General features: G+C 43.2%; 3 protein-coding genes across 3 annotated transcripts; all 3 read right to left on the reverse strand.

Annotated features, from left to right (window-relative positions):
• Positions 1–13,178: 13,178 nt before the first annotated feature.
• Positions 13,179–14,605, reverse strand: LOC147975685 (uncharacterized). The gene is made up of 2 exons (XM_087520534.1): positions 14,321–14,605; positions 13,179–13,541 (listed from the first exon to the last, which is right to left on the reverse strand). The coding sequence occupies exons 1-2, from the start codon at positions 14,603–14,605 to the stop codon at positions 13,179–13,181; spliced, it is 648 nt and encodes a 215-aa protein (XP_087376660.1).
• A 2,926-nt stretch (positions 14,606–17,531) lies between these two features.
• Positions 17,532–18,842, reverse strand: LOC147975686 (uncharacterized). Its single transcript, XM_087520535.1, has 2 exons — positions 18,496–18,842; positions 17,532–17,835 (listed from the first exon to the last, which is right to left on the reverse strand). The coding sequence occupies exons 1-2, from the start codon at positions 18,840–18,842 to the stop codon at positions 17,532–17,534; spliced, it is 651 nt and encodes a 216-aa protein (XP_087376661.1).
• A 3,158-nt stretch (positions 18,843–22,000) lies between these two features.
• LOC147975687 (protein FAR1-RELATED SEQUENCE 3-like) lies at positions 22,001–22,663 on the reverse strand. Its single transcript, XM_087520536.1, has 2 exons — positions 22,348–22,663; positions 22,001–22,194 (listed from the first exon to the last, which is right to left on the reverse strand). The coding sequence occupies exons 1-2, from the start codon at positions 22,661–22,663 to the stop codon at positions 22,001–22,003; spliced, it is 510 nt and encodes a 169-aa protein (XP_087376662.1).
• Positions 22,664–25,284: the final 2,621 nt, after the last annotated feature.

The following is a 25,284-nucleotide window of genomic DNA, read 5'->3' on the forward strand; positions in this document are numbered from 1 at the left end:
CCTCGCATGATGCATGCGGCCATGACCCCGATCATGGTTAGTCCGGAATGAGCTAACAATCTTATTCGGCCCATCAGGTAAATGATTTCCCTGTCACTTTCCCTCTGAGGGCTCCGTGGGCGCTAGCTCAGGCGCTTCTTTAAGGGAGCACCATTGAATTCAGGGAGGCCGATCCGGACAGGATCCGGCAGCGGGACGTCTTCTATATAGAACCATTCAGAGGGCCAGTCTTTGGACTCCTTCTTTGGGGTTCTGGACAGATATCCGGTCCCGGTGATGCGCCACACTTTGGCTCCGCCCACTTGATACATTGACCCCTTCTTGGAACAGGGCACGAGGCAAAACAGCTCCTTCCACAGTCCGAAATGAGCTTCAACACCCAAGAACAGCTCGCAGAGGGCCACAAAGCCCGCGATGTGCAATATTGAGGCAGGCGTGAGATGATGTAGCTGGAGGCCGTAGAACTCCAGCAGCCCCCGGAGAAACGGGTGGATTGGAAATCCGAGCCCCCTTATTAAGTAAGGGACAAGGCACACCCGCTCTCCTTTGGACGGATTAGGGGCATTCTCTGCTTGCTCTCCGCCGTTGTAGACGGCAAGACCAGCTCGAACCGGGACCATATAGGCCGGGGGGAGAAATCCCTTGGTCTGGAGCGTCACTAGCTCGCTATGCGGGGTTGAACATCTCTCCCAATATCCAAGCTTAGGGCTGGAAGGGCGTGGGGAGGAGTTGCGACGGCTGGCCATGGTGGAATGGACCTTTGTTGGATGCGCTCTGATGAACACTCGTGGAAGGGAGGAGGTGTGGATTGGATCTAAATCCTCGTCCCCTTAAATAGGGCGGCTTGTTTACGCGGCTAGGGGTGTGAATGTAAAAACACTCCAACTTTTCATATTCGTTTGACACATGGGAAGCGGCCATTATTGGGCGTAGAAGCCGAGGAGCGCAACATCTACAAGAAACCGGACTTTATTCAAACAGGTGCACGGAATTTGGAGGAGAACCCGCCTTGCAATGCCGAAGACAATCTGCGCGCCGGACTCATCGTCATTGAAGCCTGGTTTGGGGGCTACTAAGGGAGTCCTGGATTAGGGGGTGTTCAGATAGCCGAACTATACCTTCGGTCGGACTCCTGGACTACGAAGATACAAGATTGAAGACTCCGTCCCGCGTCCGGGGGGGGGGGGGGACTTTCCTTGGCGTGGAAGGCAAGCTTGGCGATACGGATATGAAGATCTCCTACCATTGTAACTGACTCTATGTAACCCTAACCCTATCCGGTGTCTATATAAACCGGAGGGTTTTACTCCATTGGACGACATACACATCAACGATCATACCATAGGCTAGCTTCTAGGGTTTAGCCTCTTCGATCTCGTGGTAGATCTACTCTTGTACTACCCATATCATCAATATTAATCAAGCAGGATGTAGGGTTTTACCTCCATCGAGAGGGCCCGAACCTGGGTAAAACTTCGTGTCCCTTGTCTCCTGTTACCATCCGGCCTAGACGCACAGTTAGGGACCCCCTACCCGAGATCCGTCGGTTTTGGCACCGACACCCCCCTCCCCCATCCTGGCAAGGCCGAGCCAGGAACGAGCCGTAGCAGGTGACGACGCGGCGTGCCGCGGCGTCGCATGCGGAGGCGAGTCCGTAACATGACTTGCCCCCATTATCTATCTTAGGGGTGTGTGGGTGCGTGTGTGTGTGGGGGGGGGGGACAGAATAACCGCACTGTCCCTCGGTGCATAGTTGTACTGACACATCTTCCTTGTATGGACTTGCCCCCATTATCTATCTTTAGGGGGTGTGTGGGTGCGTGTGGGGGGAAACAGAATAACCGCACTGCCCCTCGGTGCATAGTTGTACTGACACATCTTCCTTGTATGGACTTGCCCCCATTATCTATCTTTAGGGGGTGTGTGGGTGCGTGTGGGGGGAACAGAATAACCGCACTGCGCCTGTCAAACAAGCGCACTGACGTGTTAGCGCGAGGCCGAGGCGGGGGGGGGGGGAGGAGTGGTCAGGACCCCCTCCCCCATCCCGTCGAGGCCGAGCCAGGAACGAGCCGTAGCAGGCGACGAGGCGGCGTGCCGCGGCGTCGCATGCAGATGCGAGTCCGTAACATGACTTGCTCCCATTATCTTTCTTAGGTGTGCGTGGGTGCGTGTGGGGGGAAACAGAATATCCGCACTGCGCCTATCAAACAAGCGCACTGCCGCGCGAGGCCAAGCCGGGGGGGAGGGGGGGAGGGACCCCCCTCCCCCATCCCGGCGAGGCTGAGCTAGGAACGAGCCGTAGCAGGCGACGACGCGGTGTGCCGTGGCGTCGCATGCGAAGGCGAGTCCGTAACATGACTAGCCCCCGCACCGTATCGCACCGAGGGGCATAGTTGTACTGACGCATCATCCTTGAATGGACTTGCTCGCGCATCGTAGTGCACCGAGGGGCATAGTATTTGCCCCCGTTATCTTATCTTTATTTTTTTGGGTGAAAAACCAGCACCGTTATGAATTATTATTTCATTTGTACTTTTTGATAATTTTTAATGTACTGTTGTGAGTTATTATTTGTACTTTTGTTGTTTGTTTTCTCCCTCTATATTAATTTTTTTATTGTATTTATTTTTTTATTGTTTTTAAATTTTTGCTATTATTTTTGGTAACTGCCCAGAGATAGTGGGCTTCGCCACGGTTCTGGGCTTTAGCCGTCGGTTTTCTCCCACTCACCTTTTAACCACTACTCTCCCCCTTCTGCTCCGCTCCCCTCTCCAAATCAATTCCTTCTTCATTCCCCTCTTCTTGCAGAGAAGTTGCTCTCCTGTTTCGCCACGGGAGTGTCGGCCGGCGGGTTGAACCCCAGGGGTGGAGGTCTGGGTGCTCTGTTTGCTCCTTTTGGTGTGGGATTGACTTCCCTTGCGTCCTCTTATGTACAGATTTTCCCTCTATTTCTTAGCTTTTGCTCTCTTGCTGTTTCAGGCTGGATTCGCTAGGGTTCCTTTGCTCTTGAACGAGTGGTTGGCGACAGTGATATTCGATTCCGTGGCGGATTTTGTGTTTTCTTGTAAGAGTTTTGCTTTGTATGGCGTGCTTCTTTTTTTGAAATAGGTCAGAGCCCTAATTTTTGTTCATGTGTCTTGCAGATCTAGTTCGGCAGATTTTTGGTCTGTAGATCTCAATGGGTACATCATCCATTCCGGACAAGTTGAATGCAGGTGATTTTTCCTTGTAATTTGGATGGTGTTTTAACAAATCCGGTTTTTAGGCTGTATAGGTGTGGTCGTATCGACTTTATAAGTTGTATGTTTTTTCATAGCTGTTAAATTTGCCCTGGATTGTGTGGTGTGCATAGGTTTGGCGGTTGATGTGACCTGCAGACATGTTGTAGTACCGATCACCTTCTGTAGTTTGAACTGTTGTCATGGCATTTGAATAGGTTGTAGTAGTCAGTGAAGAACTGGTATGATGTTGAAAGAGTTTTCATGCTTAAGTTTTGTTGCGCTAGTGGTGGGTTCATATTGTTTTATTGGGTGCACTTGTAGTGTTCATATAGTTGAACTGAATGCTTGTTCATGTACTTTTTTGCTAATTATGATGTTGTTGCAGATGTTGGAGTGCCGGTGCCTCCTGATTTTGAAAAATTAGAATGCTTTCAAGATCTTGTGAATGTTATTTTTGAGACACCAAATCCGTTAGAAGAACTTGCGGATGTTGCTGGTGTTTCCCTTATACTTGCTATTTTTTTTATCATCCTTAAATACATTAATATCCTTAGCTACATCAGTTGTTCCTTTTGTTTGTGTCTGATGCTATGCACTTTATTTATCTTGTCTCTGCAATGTTAATTTTGTTTTTGATTTTTATACGTGCATGCTTATGTTTGTTGGTTTATGCAGTTAATGACAGCCATGGTGCTGCTGAGGACATTGCTGATGTTGTCAAAGATATAAATGATGGAATGTATTCTCTTAACGTTGATGATGTTGATGGCAGCTTGCAGTTGTCTGTTACTCAGTCACAGAGTGTTGATGGCACTGAGCCTGTTACTCAGGCTGAGGATGTTCCTATGCAGTTACAGCTCGAGGATGAAAGGATAAGAAAGAAGAAGTGTGATTTCCAAAGGAGAAAGGAGTTGGAACGGCGTCAAAAGGCGTCCTGTGTACAACAAAGTGATCGGGATGTTGCTCAAGCTACTGAAGGCATAGGTGATGAAGGTGGTGACGCGGCCTTTTCAACTATTGATGCTGGATCTCATGGAAGTGGCATGCCTGTGAAGACAAACCTGATGCAAACTCATTTGACGGAAGTGTTTACTCGTGATGCAGTTAAGGAGAAGAAAGCTCTTTTGAAGAGGAAGATGTCAGATCGAAATCCTGATGGCACATAGAGGCGTAGCCCACGTGTGAAAGCTGGTTCCCAACCTGGTAATAGCAAAGCTGATGGGGATACTGTTGCTGTGAAGATTGGTCCAAGCAAACTTGGTGGCTCCCCTGTTTGTCGTAGTCCACGAGTTTTGACAAACAAGAAACCTTCTTCTCCTCCTCTTCGAGAGCGCTCTTTGTTGAAAGAAAATAATAAGCATAAAGTTCATCCTGCGAAGGTGAACAAAGGTGTGAAGAAGCGTGCTCGTGTCGAAGCTGAAGATGTTGTATCTGAAAAAGATGATATTGAAGTTGATTCTGAAGATGAATTTGCAGTGGTACGTCTTTTGTATTGTATGTGACTGACTAGTTGTACTTGCAATGATTTAATTGTGTCTGGGCTTTTATGCTGGCCAGGGGAGGCTGGTCATTGTTTGCATCAATCGAGGGTGGTACTTTTGTTGTTTCAATAGTTGAACTTGTGCATTCTTTTCTTTTTTTCTACTTGCTTTCATATGCTTGTTTTGTTTTCTATATTCATTTATTTGTGGCTTCTTTATTTTCATTTACAGCTTGTTAGCGTTATGAGTCCGGTCAAGCCGATGGGACGCAATGCCGGAAATGTTGCCTTGGATGAAGGTGACCAACGGAAATTGAACTTGACTGTGCGATGTTCGTTGGGAGAGGTTGAAGCTTGTGCTAAATTGCTTGAGAGTCGGCATGTGGCTAGGGTTCGTGCAGCTGGTTTTGGTTCTATCTTCAATTGGAGGGTGAAGTCTAACATTTCCCGCCCTCTGATGGGAGTTTTGTACCTGAGGATAGATCCTGATACGATGACTCTTGACATGGGTGAGGCTAATAAGAAGCTTCACATCACTATCGATGGTATTCAACAATTATTTGGGTTCCCTCGTGGTGGTCGTTCTCTGCCAAGGCCGTCAGAGGATGGATATGACGACTCTCTGATGAAGTTAAGATCAGAGCTTGACATTAGCAGGAACATAGATATCAAGACAAAGGATTTGAGGAATAAGCTCAAGGTGCTCGTCAAGGATCCTAGCAAAGATGACCTTGCTATGAAAGTGTTCTTCATTATTGTGTTTATGAAGGTTGTGTTGCCTGGTGCCGCCCCGCGTGTTTCCAGAGAGGCAGCAATGTTTGAGGGTCTTGTCTTTGAGGACATGGCTAATATGGATTATTGTTAGGTGATGTTTGATGAGTTTAGAAGGGCTGTTGTGAGGTACCAAGATGGTGTTACGATGGGGAAGGCAATCACAGGCTGTGCTATAGGGCCTGTACTAATGTACCTTGACTGCCTTATCCGTGGCAAGACTGCGGAGCCTGACATGCGAGTTCCCCGCATATGTTTCATGGATCCTGTCAAGCTTTCTGATCTGGTTGATGCAGATTTGATAAAAAATGCAATGCAGATCCAAAGACTTGGGTGTTTGGGAAGCTTCCGATGAGTTTTATTTCTTTTGTGTCTTGCAGACCTTTTTTTATTTAGTTATAGCTTTTTTCTGCTGGAGTGAACATGTGCCCCGCAGAGTTACCTGTTTGCATTTTGTCATTTCTTAAGCTTTGTGAGGTTTAGGTACAATTTTTAGTACTGTTGTTTCATGTGTGGTTGAACTGAATATCTTTGCTAAAGTGTCATGTCGGTAAATACTAATAAATTGGCACTGACAGCTAAAGATTGATAGTCCTGTTGATTTAAATCTGTTAATATCATGTTTTATTTTTCCCTATGTGTTGCATTGATTAATTAACTATTTTCCCCCTTGTTTTGTAGTGGAAAACTCAAGAGGAGGTTGTTTTTTCCGACAGTATAAACGGCCAGTCCTGGAGATGTTGTCGCCTCAGGTTCCCAAGTCTTCATCTCTGCACGATGAGTTGAGAGGTGGTCGTGGTGTTGAGGGTGCTGGTTATGTTCCCCCTGGACCTAGTAATGCTAGTACTTCACAGAGGCAGGGTTTTGGTATTGATGTTGCTGTTTCTGCGTTGGAGCGCGCTGAGCATATTTTTAGAAATGTGTGTTCTGAGCTGCAAACGGTCCAAACGACAGTTGAGCGTATGAGATGTATCAGTGGTATCCTTCCTGAAGGTCATCAATTTAATGCTGAGGAAGAAGTGGACTATATTGAGATGGAGAGAATTTTAATTGGTGATATGCGTGACGGTGCTGCTAATCTAGTTCAGAGCTCGGTTCGTCTATTGAACAACATGAAGCGTTTCAAAAGTATGCAAGACTCTCGCTGCAGGCCATATGAAGAAAGTGCAAAAGTTGTTATCAGGCAGATTGAGCAGGATGAGGCTGCTGCCACTGACAGCAGGGTTGGTGATGGTACTGAGGCTAATGTTCCCGATCATGAAACGAATGATGTTGGCTTGGGGCGCACTATTAATGATGTGAGTGAGTCCTTGGTGTTTGCAATTTTTACTATGTTGTTCTGCTGTCAGTATTGTAGTTGAACTTTCTCATCTTCATCTGTTTATTAATTTTTCTTCCATGTAGATTGAGCAGGATGAGGCTGCCGCCACAGATAGTAGGGCTGATGGTGGTACTGAGGTTAATGTTTCTGATCACCATACGAACGATGTTGGCTTGGAGCAGCCTGTTGTTGATGTGAGTCAGTTCTCTGTGTTTGTATGTTTTTACTATGTTGTTCTGCTGTCAGTATTGTAGTTGAACTTCCTGATCTTCATCTGTTTATTAATCTTTTGTTTTGATGCAGGAGACCAGTCATAATGTTGACGCTGCTGTTGACCATGGAGTTAATGATCCATCTACTGATAAATGAAAGGTTATTTTTTGTGTTTTAATGTGTTTATTCATATTTCTTGAATTTTCATGTGCACCAATGTGGTTTAATTCCTTGTGTTTATTGTTGCTAATAATAGCATTGTTTTTTTGTTTCATTACATATGAAATCAGGGTGCTATTGTTGGCGACGAGCCTTCTTCGCCTGTTGGTGATGTTGCTTTTAATGTTAGCAACAGCAAGATCGATGATGTTTCTGTGAATGCTTCTAAGGTTTTGTTTTTCTATGCACCTCTCGCTAGCTTATTTTTGATTGTTAGTTTTGCTCATATTATTCACTTTTTCTGAATTTTTATTTCTTCATATGACGGATGTTGATCGTGAGGCTGTTGTTAGTGGTGGAGATGATACTCATGGTGTTCCGTTGAGTAGTGGGCGTGATGTTGGTGCCAAAGTTGCTGATGAGGATTTTGGTGCTGCTAGCATACTTGATGGCAAACCGTCTGGTGTTGGTATTGCTGGGAATGAAAATCTTTCGCATTTTGAAGATTTGCCGCCGGAAAATTTCCCGCCTAGAGGGCTTGATTATGGTTATGCATTGCAAGATGCTTCTAGCGTGGAGGAGGTGCCATCCGAGGATGATGATTTTCTTTTGTCGATTTCTTCTGGCCCCTTGACGCAGGAGGCACGCGTGTCGTCCTAGGATTTTCTTTCCACAAACCCTGAAAGCGCAGCGATATTGGTGTCCTCTTAGGATGTGCCTGTGACATCATCAAACCCTGAAACTGGAGGCATATTGGTCTCATCGCAGGAACTACTGCCATCCCCAAACACTGATAGTGCAAGTAAGGACTTGTAAATGAGGCGTACTTCTCAATTTTGGCATATTGGGCATGTTCACTTGAAGTGCTTGAATTTATTGTTTTTCTTCTTTTTCTGCAAGCAGAAAGTGGAAATGTTGTTAAGGTTGACATGTTTTTCTTTGCTGTTACGAGGTTGCGCACGAACCGTGCAAAACGGTTAGTTTGGGATTTTGCCCGTATCATTTTCGTATCCTTTTCTTTCTCTCATATGACTATTGTTGTTATTGCAGTAGTTTTAATTCGTGTAATATTTTGTGTTTTCTTAGTGACAAGCCGATGTTTCAAAATAAAGAGTGTGATGCCAGTGTTGGTTCTATTGCTAAAGCGTTTGTCCCCACTGGCATGCTCAACTCAGACAGTGCTGACGTTGTTTTATATTCTCTATGTCAAAAGTACCGAGACACTAACAAGTTGATAGTTCCTAGATGGGTGATAGTGAGTATTTTGCTTTTGTAGACAGGATGATAACTTGTTTTTGCCAATTTTCTAAATGTTGTTGTTCTTTTTGTACAACAGACCAAGATCCGTGATGGAAATATTGATTCCAATGTGCTAAATTGGTTTACGAGAACGTGCGCTGATGGTTTTGACCAAGTAGGTGAACTTGTACTTTTTATACTCATGAACTAGAACTGTCATGTTTTTCTTGCAAGTTTGGGAGGTGGTGGAAAGAACTTGAGCAGCCATGCACTTATGAATGATGTGTGCTTCTTTTGTTGAAGCTGAACTTATTGTCGCAAGGAAATTGAACTGATATGTTTGTTGCAGTTTTAACTAGAGTAGCATATATATTTTTTGTAGTGTTTTTCTTACTCAATTAAAACTTATGATTATCTTATTTTTTGTTTGTACTTCAGAATTTCACTTTTCTTCTATTATTTTATTGTTTGGAGGCAAAATTTTTTGTTTCATTATGTTTTGTTAAATTCATTTTTCCTCTATGATTTTTTTGTCAGCTTCTCTTCCCTACTTTTGATCCGTCGTCCATTGCGGCTACCATGAAGCCTAGCGAAGTATCTGGGCATTGGTGCTTGATTGTTTTGAATTTGAGGTTCCGTCGTTTTGAGTGTCTTGATTCACTGCGATGAAACCTGGAGTGATGCAGTTAGATTCTTAAGGAATATGACAGATTACATAAAGAAGGTTTGGAGGGAGTCTAGCGTAGACAGGGTGAAACCGTTCTCGCCGGCGCATATTGATGCTTTCTCTTGCGAGTTTGTGCGGGTGCCGCAGCAGAAAAACACGTGAGTATCCGTTTTTAATGAGTTTTTGTTAGTTGTTTTTGTTGCTGGGAGGGTGGTGTTACTGTGTTTTCGGATTTTTTATGTACCCATTTTGTTTTTATTTTGTTAACAGGCATGATCAAGCTTGTCAGAATCGCGATTTTGAATCGGATCGTAGCTCCGATGGTAGGATCGCAAATCGTAGAATCTTCACTATCAGGATCGCATAAACATAGATTCTATGAACTAAAATCGTAGAATCACAAGGGTCAGTTTGGATCGTAAAGTCGTAGAATCGTATTACAGAATCGCGATTCTGACAACCTTGGGCATGATTGTGGATTCTTTATGCTACAAAGCTACAAGAGCTATCATTACCGGGAGGATGGTGTGATTGAAATGTTAGATTACAGCCACGAAGACATTCTTGACATTAGGAAGACTTTTCTGTACACCTGCACAACTAGCGATGTGTTTGATGTTGACTTCCGTGGTTTGTTTGGCATCGAACCCTGTACATAATACATGACCTTTTGTAATTTTTTGCATCTTGTACTTCTTTGATTGGTACTATCATGATTTATGTATTTGAACTTTACCCTTGATGCTTTCTTTTTTTTGCAGGTGATTGGCTGGATCTTAATGAGCATGACTACATGATCTTTGGTAGCCAGTTCTCGGAGCTCGAGCGCGTATCTATTGATCTTAGCCAGTGGCGTTCTCCAGAAAAGACAAGGTCTGGTGTTCTTAAGGGGCGGTTGGGAGCTCTGAAAGGTTCTACGGCTGCTTGTGCAGAGAGCCCCTCTACACCCAAGAATCCCATTGTGGAATTGATAGATAGCGATGATGATGCGTTTGACAAGATTGCTGGCATGGGAAGAGTCACCAGGAGCGCTGCTGCTACGAAGGGTTTATCCCCACTTGCTAGAATAGTGGCCCGTAGAGCTGGTGGTGCTAGGAAGGATCCTGCTTTGGATTCTGGCAATGTTACAAGCACGAAGCATCCACCCAGAGCTCCTATAAAGTTTTGCTCCCCTGTGCAGCAGCTTCAGCCTCATAGATTCCCTCACCTGGACAAGGCTCGCAAGTTGTATAATCTGTTGCTTAGCAATGAAGCATGTGAGAAGTATGCCGAGTGAGTATCCCTAATTACGTTTCCTCTTATTTTCATCTTTTGTTTGTAACTGCTAGATAGATATGACCTGAACTGTTACTATTTATACAACTTGAACTGCTTCTTGTTCTTGTCCGTGCTGCAGCAATACATTCTCAATGATACCTCAGCCTGATGATAGCGTAAGCAGCTTCACTGGGAAACACATCTGGGAAGTTTTTGCACCTGGGGCAAATGATGGAGCGTGATGTAATGGACTTCCTTATTGATGATTGGAAGAAAGATCCCGATAGAAATGTTGATTTTGTGTCTGGGAAAAGGGTATTGCTGAGTCCATATTTCATCATGGTAACCAATCAGATCATTTGTTTCTCTTAGACAAGAACGCCTATTTTGTTTTACCAGTTTTGATAATACCTTGCTTTGTTTATCCTTTTCCCCTGTGTATTTCTTTTTTGGCTTTTTTTGCAGGTTGTGCTTGACTGTATGTTTTACGGTGATGAAAATAAAGAGTTTAATGTGAAGAGTGCAGCGAGAGATTTCAAGAGCTATGTTAAAGATAATGAAGACTTGCTCAGTGCCGACCTTGTGAGATCTACTAGCTGATTTTTGGTTTTATTTGTTTGTTGCCATGCTGGTTTTTATTTTGAATATTTAACATCTCTTTTTTGGTCATCTATTTTTAGATCATGATGCCTCTATTCAAGCCTATGGTTTTACCAAAGGATAAGAAAGTGAACCACTTTTCCTTATATGTCATGAATCGGTACCGAAGTAGCGTCAACATCCTTAACTCTTTACCTTATCCGAAGAACCATCATCCTTCAAAGAACACCTATCATAAAGACTGCGAGAAGATTGTGAGTGACATTTATTATCTGTTCTGGATTAATTTTTCTGCATCTTTGTTTCTACTTTTTTCTTAGACCTGAAAATGTGTGGTTTCTTTTCTTTTCTTACAGATCTCCAGGATGGTCCAAGTAATGAAGGATGTGTATGGTGATGCTCAGTACAATGCGAGCAAGCAACCCAAATGGGAGCTTTTTGCAAAGAAACCAACGTTTGTGAAGGTTCCACTTCAAGGGGCGAAATGTGGCCATTATACTCTGAAGTATGCAGGATCCTATGATGGTGAAAAGATCGTTGGGAACATTCGAGATAAAGATGTGGGTTCTAGTTGAGCTTTTCACTTTTCCGTGTTTGGCTGATTGTGTGTTCTTCTTTTTAATGTGTCATGATTTTTTTGATAATTTGTTTCATTTTTTTGCAGCCTCGTATTGTTGATTGGAAGGCTGAGGATCTGTATAGAGTTGTGTTCAACCGGAATAACCAGCTTCTGGTGACGGAGCTTCCCAAGGAGTTTCAGCCTTTGGCTCCTGGGGCATAGAAGAAATGGTCATCATTCGCGTAGTGAAATGGATAGTTGTGTGATATATCTCTTGAAAGCATTGTAGGCTTTGATTGTAGTGTTTTGGATGTCTTTGATTTTTGATAGTTGTGTGATATATCACTTGTTTATGTTTCATTGGGAATTCGCTCTGGTTAAGTTCTATTTTTTCTACTAAAGTCTTGTAAACTAGTTGAACTGAAAACACGTCTTCCCAAGTTCATTACGAGTTGTTGCTGGGAAAAGTGAGATTTATCATTTATTTTCATTTGTCCCAACCTAGGTTGGACCTTTATAGTTTCTGTACCCTCTTTTTCCTCTACTTATAGTATAGTTATGTTAGTACTGAATTGTAATGTCGTTCAACGTTAGGCTTTTAAAATTTTGGTGTCACGATGGCACTTGTGGATCTAGCGTGAGTGGAGTGACGCTTCCTTGTTATGTAGAACTAATTTCATATAATGTATTAGAACTGAAGTTTTTTTGTGATTGAACTTATTTACGACCAAGTAGCTACGTCATCTCTAGCCAGATTTTATTCAAGTATAAGAAATTTAGCAAGATTTGAGAGCCAAATTTTTGTTTGAACTTCTTGAATTGTAGTAGTTGAACTTCATAGTAAAATTTAAATACTGGTTTAAATTAGCTACATTTAAATATGTCTCAGGGGGGACCTATTTTCTAGGCTGTGGTTCTTCTCAAGGCAATGTTTTCTATGATCATAGTACTTGCCTTACAGACTAAGTTGTACTGACATTTCAGTTGTACTATTAGTGTTATTCTTGAGTGTGTCAATGTTTTATGGAATGTGAACTGAAGCTTCCCGTTCCTTTTTATATTTTTGTAGAATGAATGTACTGTTTTGTTCAAGTGTACCAGAACTCTCAGTCCTAGCATGCTAGTGGCTTGGAAATGTGTACTGATTGTTTTTTGCTTTTCCTGTTGCAGTACTTAGTAAATTTCTAACTACTATTAGCACGATGCTGTTAGTAGTCCTCGGCTGAAACTTAGTCTTTTTAGTGTTCTTCTGAAACTAAAAACTGAATTTTCTTAGTGTGATAGTACTACTGTAAATGTCTAAGCTGTACTGAGCATCCAATTCTACTATTTTGCTTTTGTCCTTAGTTAGGGTGCCACTGTTTTTTTTGTGAAAATATCCATGTATGATTTTTTGTTTCTGCATGACTAGTTTCAACTTCAACCTACTTCAACTTCAAATGATGGATGAACAAAAATAGGAAGCTAGCAAACTTGTTGACTGACATAAGCAAACGATGTACATGATAGAAATAGGCAAACTTGTTCAAACCCTGACACACATAACATAAGATAGCTGGTTCAACATAACGAAAGCAAACTACAAATCTGAAACAACAATATTAAGGACAGGCAGAAGTGCGAGCAACACGGATGCAGACTTTCATGCATCCTCATCCCGCAAAGTTGGAGTGGTAGTAGGGGTCAGCTTCCTACTCTTCTGAAATATCCCAACCTGTCACGATGTTGTCGATTGTCTTCCATGACTTGTACGTGGTGTACGCATCTATTCCTGCGTACGTGATGAGGTTGTCTGGCAGCGGGCTGGTCCCCCACTTTTTGTGGTCTTCCTTCTTCTCGATCTTCTTCTTCATGCCATTGTAGAATGGGTGGATGACACCGCCTGCAACATCGGCCAAGGAGTCGAAGTATTTGCTGGTGTGTGGATCTTTCCACTTGCGCTGCATGTCGATGAAGTTGTTGGGGTTGATCTCCAAACCAGACTTGTTCAGCATCTTCTTGTCGCCTCCAATGCTGAAACCGACAAATGTGTACAATTTCTCCTCCTGCGGGAACTATTTGAGACACACATTGAAGGTTAGTGTTCTTTTTTGAATATTTAATTCTTTTGTTTTTTGTTTTTGAAAGTGATAATCCATGAGGTAGATGCTTATATAGTATAAGTCATGGATGAATGTAGTCCAGAAACTAGTACACAAAGTCCTGAAATTAAATTCAACTACACCATGCTATTTTTCTTTTTTGCTGTCTTTAGTGCTTCACTAAATGCTTCACCAAATTCAAGAATCATTTTAATAGATTCAATGATATATGTGCTGCTTGATTCAAGTTTAGTTCTCTTTTTTGGTTGAATAAAAGACCTATACCAGTGCTTGATATATCTTTGTGCATCAATTCTATATCAAGTTCAGAAATTAATTTGAGAAACATGTGCATCAAGATATGGACCTATACCACTTCACCAAACATCTTTTAATACATCAATTCTATATAACTATACTAGTGCATCAAGATTAGAATCTATGCTAGCACATCAAGTTCAGAAATTAATTTGGTGCATCAAGTTCAGAATTCTCTAAACATTTTTTTCAGATGCTAATCTGGTGAAACAATCCACTTCACAGTTTCAGAATTGCATGTAAGTTGAGAAACATGTACTCGTGCATACACTTCAAAAAGTATAGTAGTTCATCTAGTTGGGAAACTAGTTTAATGAAGTTTCTAGTGAGTAGTACTAGTACAACAGATGAATTAACAGTAGTATGTGTTACCATTTTGTGGCTGCTGCGATGTGGTAAACCAAGCAGAGTTCCTCGACGCACAACTACAGGACTGCCGCCATCTCTGGAGGTTCATCATCCCTGGTGAACTCCACATCAACTCCGATGAAGCTCGGATACAAGCCGCCGCCCTTCATCCTGAGCCTGCTCAACACCTCGTCGGCCTTGTCTGGTTCGCTGGTGCAGACGATCTCCCGCTTCTCTTTGCCGTGGAGCTCAACCCCTGTGAGGGTTCTTGTGTACTCGCGCTTCTCACTGGGGACGTGAACGTCGACGAGGTCGCTGCTCTTGTCCGACGGCTCGCCACGATAACGCTTGGCGGATGGTTCCTCTGCCATCGCCTTCCTGCAGCGATTATGGGCTTGGGAGAGAGAAGTTTGTGGTTTGTGTGCAGTGGATATTGAAGCGGCAATGGTGGTTTCTAGGAATGAGGCAGAGATGGAAGACGATGGGGTATTTTGCAGTGCGTCGACGGGGATGTGTGGGAGGCGGTTCGTCAGGGGCGTGGGTGTGGTGGTCGTGGGGGTGCCCATTTGCAGTCCCTTGTGGCAACCGCTCAGTGGGTGGCGCGGGTGGTGGCCTTGAAGAAGCAACCGTCCAATTCAAATGGTTTTACTGCTGCACTGACTTGTCTTGTCAAGCTGTACTTATGACCTGCTAAATCCCACTTGCACGTCTCAGGGGTGGTGATGACGGCATTTTGGACTATTTAGGTGACGTATGCTTTGTGATGTTTTTCCCTAAGGATGTGAAGTATTTGTTTTTCCACTGAAGTTAGACTAGTTTATCTGAAGACATTTTTCAGTGCCCCGGGAGTTGTTGCTCAAAACTGGTACTTATTTTATTTTCATCTGTACTTACCTAAGTTAGGCCTTTATAGTTTTTGTATTCTCATTTTAGTGCACTTATGGTTTAGTGCTGTGTGAACTGAAGTGTAATTTCATACAGCGTGCGGTTTTTAAATTTGGTGTTGTAGTGGTGTGAGTGGCTTGAGTAATGCTGCTTTTTAAGTACTTATGTCATATGTATGATTGAACTGAGTTTTTTTTGGGTTTTTGGTGTTTTGTGGGGATTGAGATTATTTTACGACCAGACCGTTCGTTGAGGTGTGTACAAATTATATAAATTAGAAATTTAGCAGAATTGACAAATAAATTCTATTTTAACTTCTTTTATTTTAGTAGTTGAACTTGTGAGATTTTGTATAAATTAGAAATTTAGCATAATTGACAAATAAATTCTATTTTTAACTTTTTGCATTTTAGTAGTTGAACTTGTCAGATTTTATGTAAATAAGAAATTTAGCATAATTGACAAACATTATATGTTTGAACTTTTTGCATTTTTAATAGTTGAACTTGTTAGATTTTATGTAATAAGATATTTAGCATAATTGACAAACATTATATGTTTGAACATTTTGCATTTTAGTAGTTGAACTTGAAAGTAATATTTAATTTGGTTTTTTAAATTATGTACATTTAACAGATAGGCTATTAAGTTCTCTTCTTTTTAGAGGTTCATTGTTTTTAGATTATTAAGTTCATTCGGAAGAGAATTTATATATTTTCAGTTTCGAACATTTTTCTTATAGTTTATATTTTTTTGCCTTGCCCTCTGGTTTGTTTAACTAGGCTTATTTGGTGTGGTGTTTGTAAACGATTCAGGCTATTGGGCCGTTTTCCGGCCTAGATAGCTCGTCCACGCAGCTGTGCAGTGCGGCGTGCGCATGCGCTCTGGGTTTAGTCCCACCTCTCTAGTCGAGGGGGCTCCGAACCTATTTATAAGCGCAGCCGAGGCTCACTAGTCGAACTCCTCTGAATACTTACCTGAGCGCATATACACGGCGCTCGCTCTCTCTGTCTCTTGACTAGTGGGCCCTGATCGGTGAGCCCTTCGTTGTGCGGATTACTAGGGATTCGCCTATGGGCTCAAGTTCAAGTATCTAGCAGCGTCAAGGCCTGCGCCTGACCTTGGGCGGTCAGTTTTTTCTTTTTTTGTTTGTTTGAATCTAGTACTTGACTCCAGCAGTAACTTGGACTGAATTTTTTTGTTTTAGTTCTTGTCAGTTTTGTGTAAGTGTACTTTTAAGATGTACTTGCGTTTAGATTAAGTTGTACTGATAGTCCATTCATAGTAGCGCTTACGGACTGATGCGTCTATGTACTTTTTATTGTAGTAAGTATGTACTGTCCGATCAAGTGTACTAGTACTGTGATTCTTAATCTGCAAGCGACCAGCATAAGTGTGTGCTGATGCTTTCTTAACTTTTTCTGTTTTGTAGTACTTGTTAATTATCTAGCAGCTACATATGAGTGAGAACACTAGATGGAGTACTAAGAATTTTTGCTTCAACTTTTGAAGCGTTGTTAAGAAACTCAAATTGTGCTGATTGTTCTCAACTTAATCTAGTACTTGACTCCGGCAGTAACTTGGACTGAAACTTTTTGTTCTAGTTCTTGTCAGTTTTGTGTAAGTGTAATTTTAAGATGTACTTGCGTTTAGATTAAGTTGTACTGATAGTCCATTCATAGTAGCGCTTACGGACTGATGCTTCTATGTACTTTTTATTGTAGTAAGTATGTACTGTCCGATCAAGTGTACTAGTACTGTGATTCTTAATCTGCACGCGACCAGCATAAGTGTGTGCTGATGCTTTCTTAACTTTTTCTGTTTGTAGTACTTGTTAATTATCTAGCAGCTACATATGAATGAGAACACTAGATGGAGTATTAAGAATTTTTGCTTCAACTTTTGAAGCGTTGTTAAGCAACTCAAATTGTGCTGATTTGTTCTCAACGTTATGTTTTATATACAATACCGAATCGAAACTAGACATAGAGCAACGTTGTGTGATTAGTTGCATCATAACTAGTACTTTAGAGCAGATACAGAGTTCTATTCCGAAGCTACTTTTTGAATTTGAAATGATGGATTAACAACATACGAAGCTATCAAACTTATACAATGAGATAAGCAAAACATTGTACTTGATGACATAAATAAACTAGTTCAACAATGACAAGCACGACATAATCATACTGGTTCAACCCAACAAGAGCAAACTACTAATTTGAAACAACAAGATAAAAGGCAAGCACAAGTGAAAATAAAACGAAGGCAGGCTCTGATGTATCTTCATCCCGCATAGGGGCAATAGGGTTGGTCGTAGTAATTCGCAGCCTCCCGCTCTTTTGCAATTTCTGAACCATCTGTGATGTAGTCGATCATGCTCCATGCCTTGTACGTGGCGTATGCATCCACTCATGCGTACTCGATGAGGTTGTCTGGCAGCGGGATGGTCCCCCACAGTTTGTAGTCTTCCTGTGTGTTGATGTTCTTCTTCATGCCTTTGTAGAATGGGTGGATAACACTGGCTGCAACATCAGTCAAGGAGTCGTACTCTTGTCCTGTGTATGGTACTCTCCACTTGCGCTGAATGTCGATGAACTTGTCGGGGTTGATCTCCAAACCGGACAACTTCAGCTTCTCTTTGTTGCTTTCAATGCTGAAACCGGCAAATGTGAACAACTTCTTATGCTGCAGCAACTCGTTCAGGCGCTTGGGCCTGCAAGGGGAGAGACATTTTTGAAAATCAGCATTACTTTTGATGTTTGAATTATTCATTTTTGTTTTGTCTTACAAGCGATGAATCCATTTAAGTATATGTTTATGTAGCATAAATAATGGATGAATGTACTTCATAAACTAGTAAACAAAGTTCTGAAATTAAATTAAGTACATCATGTTATTCTTCTTTTTTGGATTATACATAGTTTCAGTCAATGTTGTATGTTCTGCTTTGGTACTAGTTTAGTTTACTTTTGTTGAATAGGATAACACATAAACAGTGCTTCACCAAGTCCTTAGTTTTTTCTTATGAGAATAACATTAGATCAAATTCAGAAAATACTTCACTACATCAAGTTCAGAAACATCTTTTTAATACATTGAGTACATAAACTACACTATTGGATCAAGTTTAGAAACTAGACTAATCAGTCAACTTCAGAAATTAATCTTCCGCAAAATTTTCCAAATAGTAATCCGGTGCATCAGATTCAAAAATACATTGATAGTGTATCTACTTGAGACAATGCAGTAGTGCATCCACTTTTCACAAGCCACACTAGTACATCTAGTTGGGAAACAAGTCTGATGAAAATTTTAGGATACAGTACTAATAAAACAGATAAACCAAACAGGGAAAATGAGTACGATGGCTCACCATTTTGTGGCCGCTGCGATGTGGTACACCAAGTAGAGGTCGTCGACGCACAACTGCAGGACTGCTGCCATCTGGGGAGGTTCATCTCCGTTGGTGTAGTGCACACCAACACCGACGATCCTACGAAGCATGCCGCCAGCCTTCCTCCAGAGCCTGGAGATCACCTCGTCGGCCTTGTCTGGTTCGCTAGTGCAGACGATCTCCAGCGTCTCCTTGCCGTGGAGCTCAACCTCTCTGAGGGTTTTCGTGTACTCGCGCTTCTCGCCGGGGACGTGAACGTCGATGAGGTTGCTGCTCTTGTCCGACGGCTTGTCTTGATGATGCTTGGTGGATGGTTCCTCTGCCATCGCCCTCCTCCGGCGGCTATGGGCTTGTGAGAGAGAAGTTTGTGGTTTGTGTGCAGGGGAGATGGAAGGGCAATGGTTGTTTGTGGGGATGATGGAGAGATGGAAGAGAATGTGGTTTTTTGAAGTGCGTCGACGGGGATTTGTGGGAGGCGGTTCGTCGGGGGCGTGGGTGTAGTGGGTGTAGTGGCGTGGGGTCGTCGTTTGCAGTCCGTTGTGGCAACCGCTCAATGGGTGGCGCGGGTGGTGGCCTGGAAGAAGTAACCGTCCAAGTCCAATGGATTTTACTGCTGCACTTACTAGTCTTGTCAAGCTGTACTTATGACCTGCTAAATCCCACTTGCACATCTCAAGGGTGGTGATGAGGGCATTTTACTATCGCACTGATTTGTCTTGTCAAGCTGTACTTATCGGCCGCTCATCCCACTTTCATATGTCAGGGTTGGTGATGATGGAGGTCTGTACTCCTCCACTGTGGTACTTGGACTGGTGATTGAAGTGTAATTGAACTTACCAAATACCAATGAGACTATGTGTGATGCTAATGTTTTTTAAAACAATTTTTGTATTTTTTAAAGGATTGTTTATATCAAGGTAATATCTGAGTATTTTTTACAGATAAATTAGATTTTCATCAATACAGAATGTATTATATTCGCATTTTTGTTTCAGGTAATTATTTTTATGTACTGATGGTCTTTCTGAATTGGGACTGGTAGAAGCAGACATAGCTTTGTTTTTTTCAAAACGATGTTTTTTAGGTGTTCACGGGTGTGTTTGTTTCACTCTGCCTTTGTACTGACGACTGGTCGACAGTAGTGTTTTTTGTCAGTACAAATGTATTTTGTGACTGCATTCAAAAGGATTATCAAATGTTTTACGTAATAATGTGACTGCTCCAGCGGGCACAAATCACAAATTATATCAGTACTGATGTGTACTATGTCTTTGTACTGACGACTAAGAACTATCAGTATAGATGTACTATGGGAGTTTAAATTTTCCTTGACATTTTTTTGCTGCTGAGTTACTGGTCGACAGTAGCGTTTGCGTCAGGTAAATCCAGATAAGTTTTTTCAAATGTATTTCTGACTGCATTCAAAAGGATCATCAATTGGTTTACATAATAATATCACTGGTTCAACGGACAAAAATCACAAATTATATCTTAACTATAGTACTGATCGAGAAATCGACGTTAAAGCTAAATAAGTTTTGGTAACGACAGTGTTTCTGAAAAGTTTCCTCATTGTGTGCCGAGGCAACTGAGACCACTATGTATTGTTCAGTTGTTCAGCCTTGAGCTTCTCCTAACTGGCCCCGAATGTTGTGCCTTGCCAGCGCCCTTTCCTGGTTCAGCCTTGGCAACTTCATCGTCAGATTCAGTTTCCTCGACCCTGACAGTGTCATCTTCATTGTCTTCGTCTGATTGGTCGTCATTCTTGTCAAACTCTTCTTCTTCATCGTCTTCATTTGATTTTTTAGAACTCTGCACCTTGCCCTGTGTTTGTTCAGCGCCAATGACCTCCTTGCCCACTTTGCACGTGCGGGCATTATGCCCGTCAGTTCCCCCACACTTGCGGCAAGTGTAGCTGTTACGTGTGTTGTCTCCATTGGTAGAAACCTGGGTGACTCCAATCTTCTTGTGCTTGTTGGCAGTGCCATCTGTGCGGAGTGGGCATGTGCGGTAGTTATGGTTTCTCACGACGTTGCAGAATCCGCATGCCCTTATCCCGAGAGGTTTGCCATCTGGGCCAAGTTCCACACGCTTGATGAGGCGTGGTGGCTTTTTGGCTGCTGCTTTCGCTACTTTCGCTGCCTGCGTCTTGCTCTTCCTCCCCTTTGTGTTTGAGAACATGGGTGGTTTAATCACTCTTTCCTGGTGCTGCTGGTAGGATGTGCTGTTGTCATGTCATTCGCCTACAGCACCATCAAGCTCATGATCTTGCATGTGAGCTTGTTGGTGATCTTGAGTGTGCACATGGGCAAGTTCTGGTTGCTACTGCTCCTCTTCCTCGTTGTCGAACGGGTCAACAGCTCCCATATGATTCATCTCGGATAACATTGTAGCAATATCCTTCTCAATGGCATCATTGTCCGCCACACCTCCATTTTCAGCAGAATGCATGGCGTCGAGTTCTTGTTCAAGTTTGTCCATGACGACCCCCGACCTCGCCATTTGCTCTTGGCTTCTCAAAATTTTTCTGTGCACCCTCATGTTGAGCGTCAGCACTGAGCTTTCAATGCAGTATTGGGATGCCTTGTTCGACGCTACTGTCCTTAAGTCATTTCTATCGAATGTTGGCTGGATGTTCGGGCGTTTGGTGTATCTCCTGAGGATATATTTCTCTGGAACGCTGGGAGCCTTAATTGTCTGCATCATGCACAGGACATGCACGCAGAAAAGACCTATATTTTGTTTTTGGAAGAGGTGCATGTATTGTCATTTCATTCGAACAAAAACTTTGCAAATAAAGTAGTACAGTATGTAACATCTTTTTTTGCAGTCCTCACCTGTGTGGTCCCATAACCTGCACTCGCACTCATATGTTTCTCCCACAGGGTCTGCAACCACCTGGAACGCGTGCTGAGACCATGCAGACAGTTTTTGCGGGTTGTTGTAGCGCACGAGGTACTTTGTGGGCTCTTCCGTCTCTGTCGTCGTGAAGAGTGTGCTCAGTTTTAGCCGTTTTCTGATCTCGTTGTACACAGCTTGCAAGTAAACCTTTGCCATCTCGGTGTCAAACCCATAGAAGGTCAGCGTGTTTTGTTCCTTCTGCACATGCAAGAATGATGACCAAATTGTTAGTTTTCTCGCAGCAAAAACTTGTCTAACTAATAAAGTTTTACTTTAGTAAGCATGTTCTTTTGTCTCACGACAGGTGATAGAGATATACCATGTTACCCATTGTCTCTTGGTTCTCTGTCTGCCTCCTGGTATTGATGCAGGAGTTTACCTGGCTGACAAACCGGTGTAGGTTTTGTCTCTCACTTACAAAGTTCTTCTTGAGCACATAGTTCATGGTCTCACTTCGTTGTGTGGATGTCATTTTGGCACAGAAAATTTCTTTGAAGTAGGCTGATATCCATTTCTCACGCTCGTTCCACATGGCCAGCATTGTGGCATCATCATGGAGGTTATACCTATCGATGAGTCCTTTCTAGGCATCCTCAAACTCAGTTGGCATGAGGGGCCAATTGAGGATTGATGTTAATTCTTCTGTGAAGTCTTCGTGTAGGTAGTACAGGTATGCGAGGTGTTCCCTGTACTTCTTCATAATGTGCCAGCGGCACAGCTTGTGTACTGTGTTCTTGAAAACTTTTGGTATCGCCAAAGCCATTGCCGGGCACTGGTCTGGTAATGAGAAAAGAGATGTGGGGTGGTCAGCATATGTTGGTGCATATATACAAATAGAACTGACACAAACATTTTTTAACGTGTTATTTTCCTTTTAGTTTTTTGGGGGAAGGGGGTGGTGGTGGTTGGGGGTGGTTTTCGCGGTTGTACCTGTGAGGATGCATGTAGGAGCCTTCCCTCTCATGCACCTTAAAAACGTCTTGAACAGCCATCTGAATGATTCTGCATCCTCATCTCTTATCAGGGCAAAACCAAACAATGTAGTCTGAAAGTGGTTGTTAGTACTGACAAACACCCCAAGTGGCATATGGTACTTGTTGGTCTTATATGTGGTGTCAAATGTTACGCAGTCACCAAAGTCCTGATAGGCCCCTCGGCAGCTTGCATTCGCCCAGAATATGTTCTTAACTCTGTCGGACTCATCGAGTTGCATGTCACAGAAGAATTCCCTGTTTATAGCTTTCATCTCCTAAAGAAGTTGACAGTCTTTAGGACATCGTCCACATCATCCATCCTTGAATTTTTTGCTTTCCTGGATATTAGAAGTGAACAGTCATTCAAAAATGCATGTTGAACTGGCGTCAGGTCATGCGTTGCGTAATATGTTTGTACTGACAGAGGAAAAAAGACATAGGCGGTTTATGGGAGGAGAACAAGTTTGTACTTACATGTTAATTAGGTCTTTGGCATTCATTTCAAGGAAGTAGCTACCAGGGTCATCACCTCCCAGTATGCTCATTATTTGCGCGTGTTCAATGCCTTTGAACTGCAGGTACTTGACGTACTCCAAGATTGTTTTGTCAAAGTTTTTATGGGAGTGCAAGAAGACAAGCATTTGCGGAGTGAGTTTTAGCCTGTGGTTGTGTTCCCAGACTATCTCTTTTACGGGAGTGCAAGAAGACAAGTTAGTCCTGGCTGTCGTTTTGTTCCGCTGTCTATTTGCTTCAGACACCTTCGAATGATAGACTCCATAGCATGTGCAATAAAGGTAGGCTCTGGTCTTAAACTTGGAGCCTTCCCTGATAGCAAAACCCGCGTGCTTCGCATAGAGTTTGTAGAAGTTCTTTGCTTCTTCAAAAGTTTCAAAGCGCATCTCTAGGCTTGGCAGAACATAAGCTTCAATGTTAGGTGGCTGCATGCAACAGTGAGCAAACAAAAATGCAGTTATGAAAATGTTTAGATGGGGTGGTCACAGTACCATGGTATGGACTGTGCTTGTATGGTTTTTTTTCTATATGGATACTTACATGTGTATAGCTCTGTGCTGCGTCCGGTATTTGCTGTTCACCCTGGTGTATGTGCGCGGGTGGTGTCACCCTTGGCACATGCAGCAATGCATCTCTTGGAGTGAGCAATGTTGACAAAGATCTCTGTCTCCCATTGTACGGCCGTCTCCCCTTAGATTCGTTGTGAGGTTGCTCCTGTCTATATGGCTCATATCTTGTACTTTGGAACCTGCTAGAGCGGCCAAAATTTCTGTCTCTTTGGCCTGGTGTTCCCGTTGCAACCGCTTTTGCAGCATGGATGATTGATGTTGACGGAGCGACTGGTGGAAGCCTTGTTGCAACCTATCCACGGCTTCCTGTCCTTGGCTTTCTACATGCTCTAGGGAAGGAAAACATTTGTTGTTGGGGATATTGTTGGCCTTGTTGCAACCCACGAGTGACAAAGCTTGTATTCCCAGATATTGGTGTTTGCTGCATAGAAGAACTTGTCCGTGCTTCTGATGATTCCGGTGTATCTTGAAATCTGCCTGTGTTGTTGAAGTATCCAGGTGCTATTTATGGTGTTACCCAACCAGGTGGTGCCCCATATCTGCTTGGCTCATCAAACGCTCACTGTGTGCACCGCCTTGCTCGCTTCTGCAATGACATTCAATAGTTTTGGGATTAATCTTTTCTGCATTTTTCTCGTATACATGCTATGGGTAACATGTCATGCACTGAAGGCATTGTACAAGTTGAACTTGCATCGATGGTTGTTGAACTTCAGAGATGTATGGATATGCATATATATATATATATATATATATAACTGATGCATGTCTTCTCTTTTGTTCATCTATAACTTATGCAAGTACACTACAAGTACTCCTAGTTTATGTATCATTGAACTTACTGTGGTCGGCATACTGGCATTTTCTTGGGAGGCGGCTCCATTGATGCAACTCCTGCTTGTGGTGGACGTCTGGCGAAGAGGTCTGGGGAGGCAGCGTCTTGCGGGGATCACTACCCCGGAGAAGGAGCCCAGGCGATGGAGGGAGGCAGGAGGCGGCGGATCATGGCCCCGTCGGGCGGGGATGGCGGTGCGCGGTTGCAGAGGAAGGCTGGGACGGCGCGTGGCAGCCGCCGGAGGGGGGGCGAGCAGGGAGGATCCGGCACTCGTCGACGCGGAGGTGCGCGGGGAGGGGCCGGCGCCTGTCGGAGGGAAGGCACGCAGGGAGGTGCCGGCGAGCCTGTCGGCGGGGAGGCGTGCAGATGGCCAGCCGGCGGCAGCACATGGGTCAGAGGAGCGACCCATCGCGGCGCCGCGGGCTCCCTCGCTCTGGCTGCCGCCGTCGCTCGCTCGCCCATGACGGCTGCCTCCGGCGGTAGGAGGCGGGCTAGGTTGGGGACAGATCGGGGAGTTTCTACTGTCGTCTGCGCGTCGCGCCCTTATAGGGACCGAGGGTAACAGAATATTATTCTGTTACTAGTAACAGAATAGCCCAGCCCTATATATATATAACATGACACCATTTTTAATCATATGTACTTAACTAAAACATATATTTTGTTTAAAATGGGCCTATGTACTATCAAACTAAACTGTGTATATACATCTCTGAACCCTGAGCCCTTAAACCATGGATATTATTTTCATCGCGAACATGGGTTTAGCGTGCCTCTGGGCCATTTGGCCCAACGGGTGCACAAATATAAGTAGTAGGGACAACTGGATTAGCAGTATAAGCATTGTTTCAATTTTAGCAATAATTGGTTCTTCACAATTTTTTTCAATAGGAGGATGATATTTAAACCACTTCTCCCTAGGGATATCAACATGAGCAGCAAATGAATCAAAGAATGCAGCTACTATCTTAGAGTC

The sequence above is a fragment of the Triticum urartu genome, chromosome 4A, assembly GCF_056163025.1.
Source record: "Triticum urartu cultivar PI428250 chromosome 4A, HENAU_Tu73, whole genome shotgun sequence".
In the NCBI taxonomy this organism is placed as follows: Eukaryota; Viridiplantae; Streptophyta; class Magnoliopsida; order Poales; family Poaceae; genus Triticum; species Triticum urartu.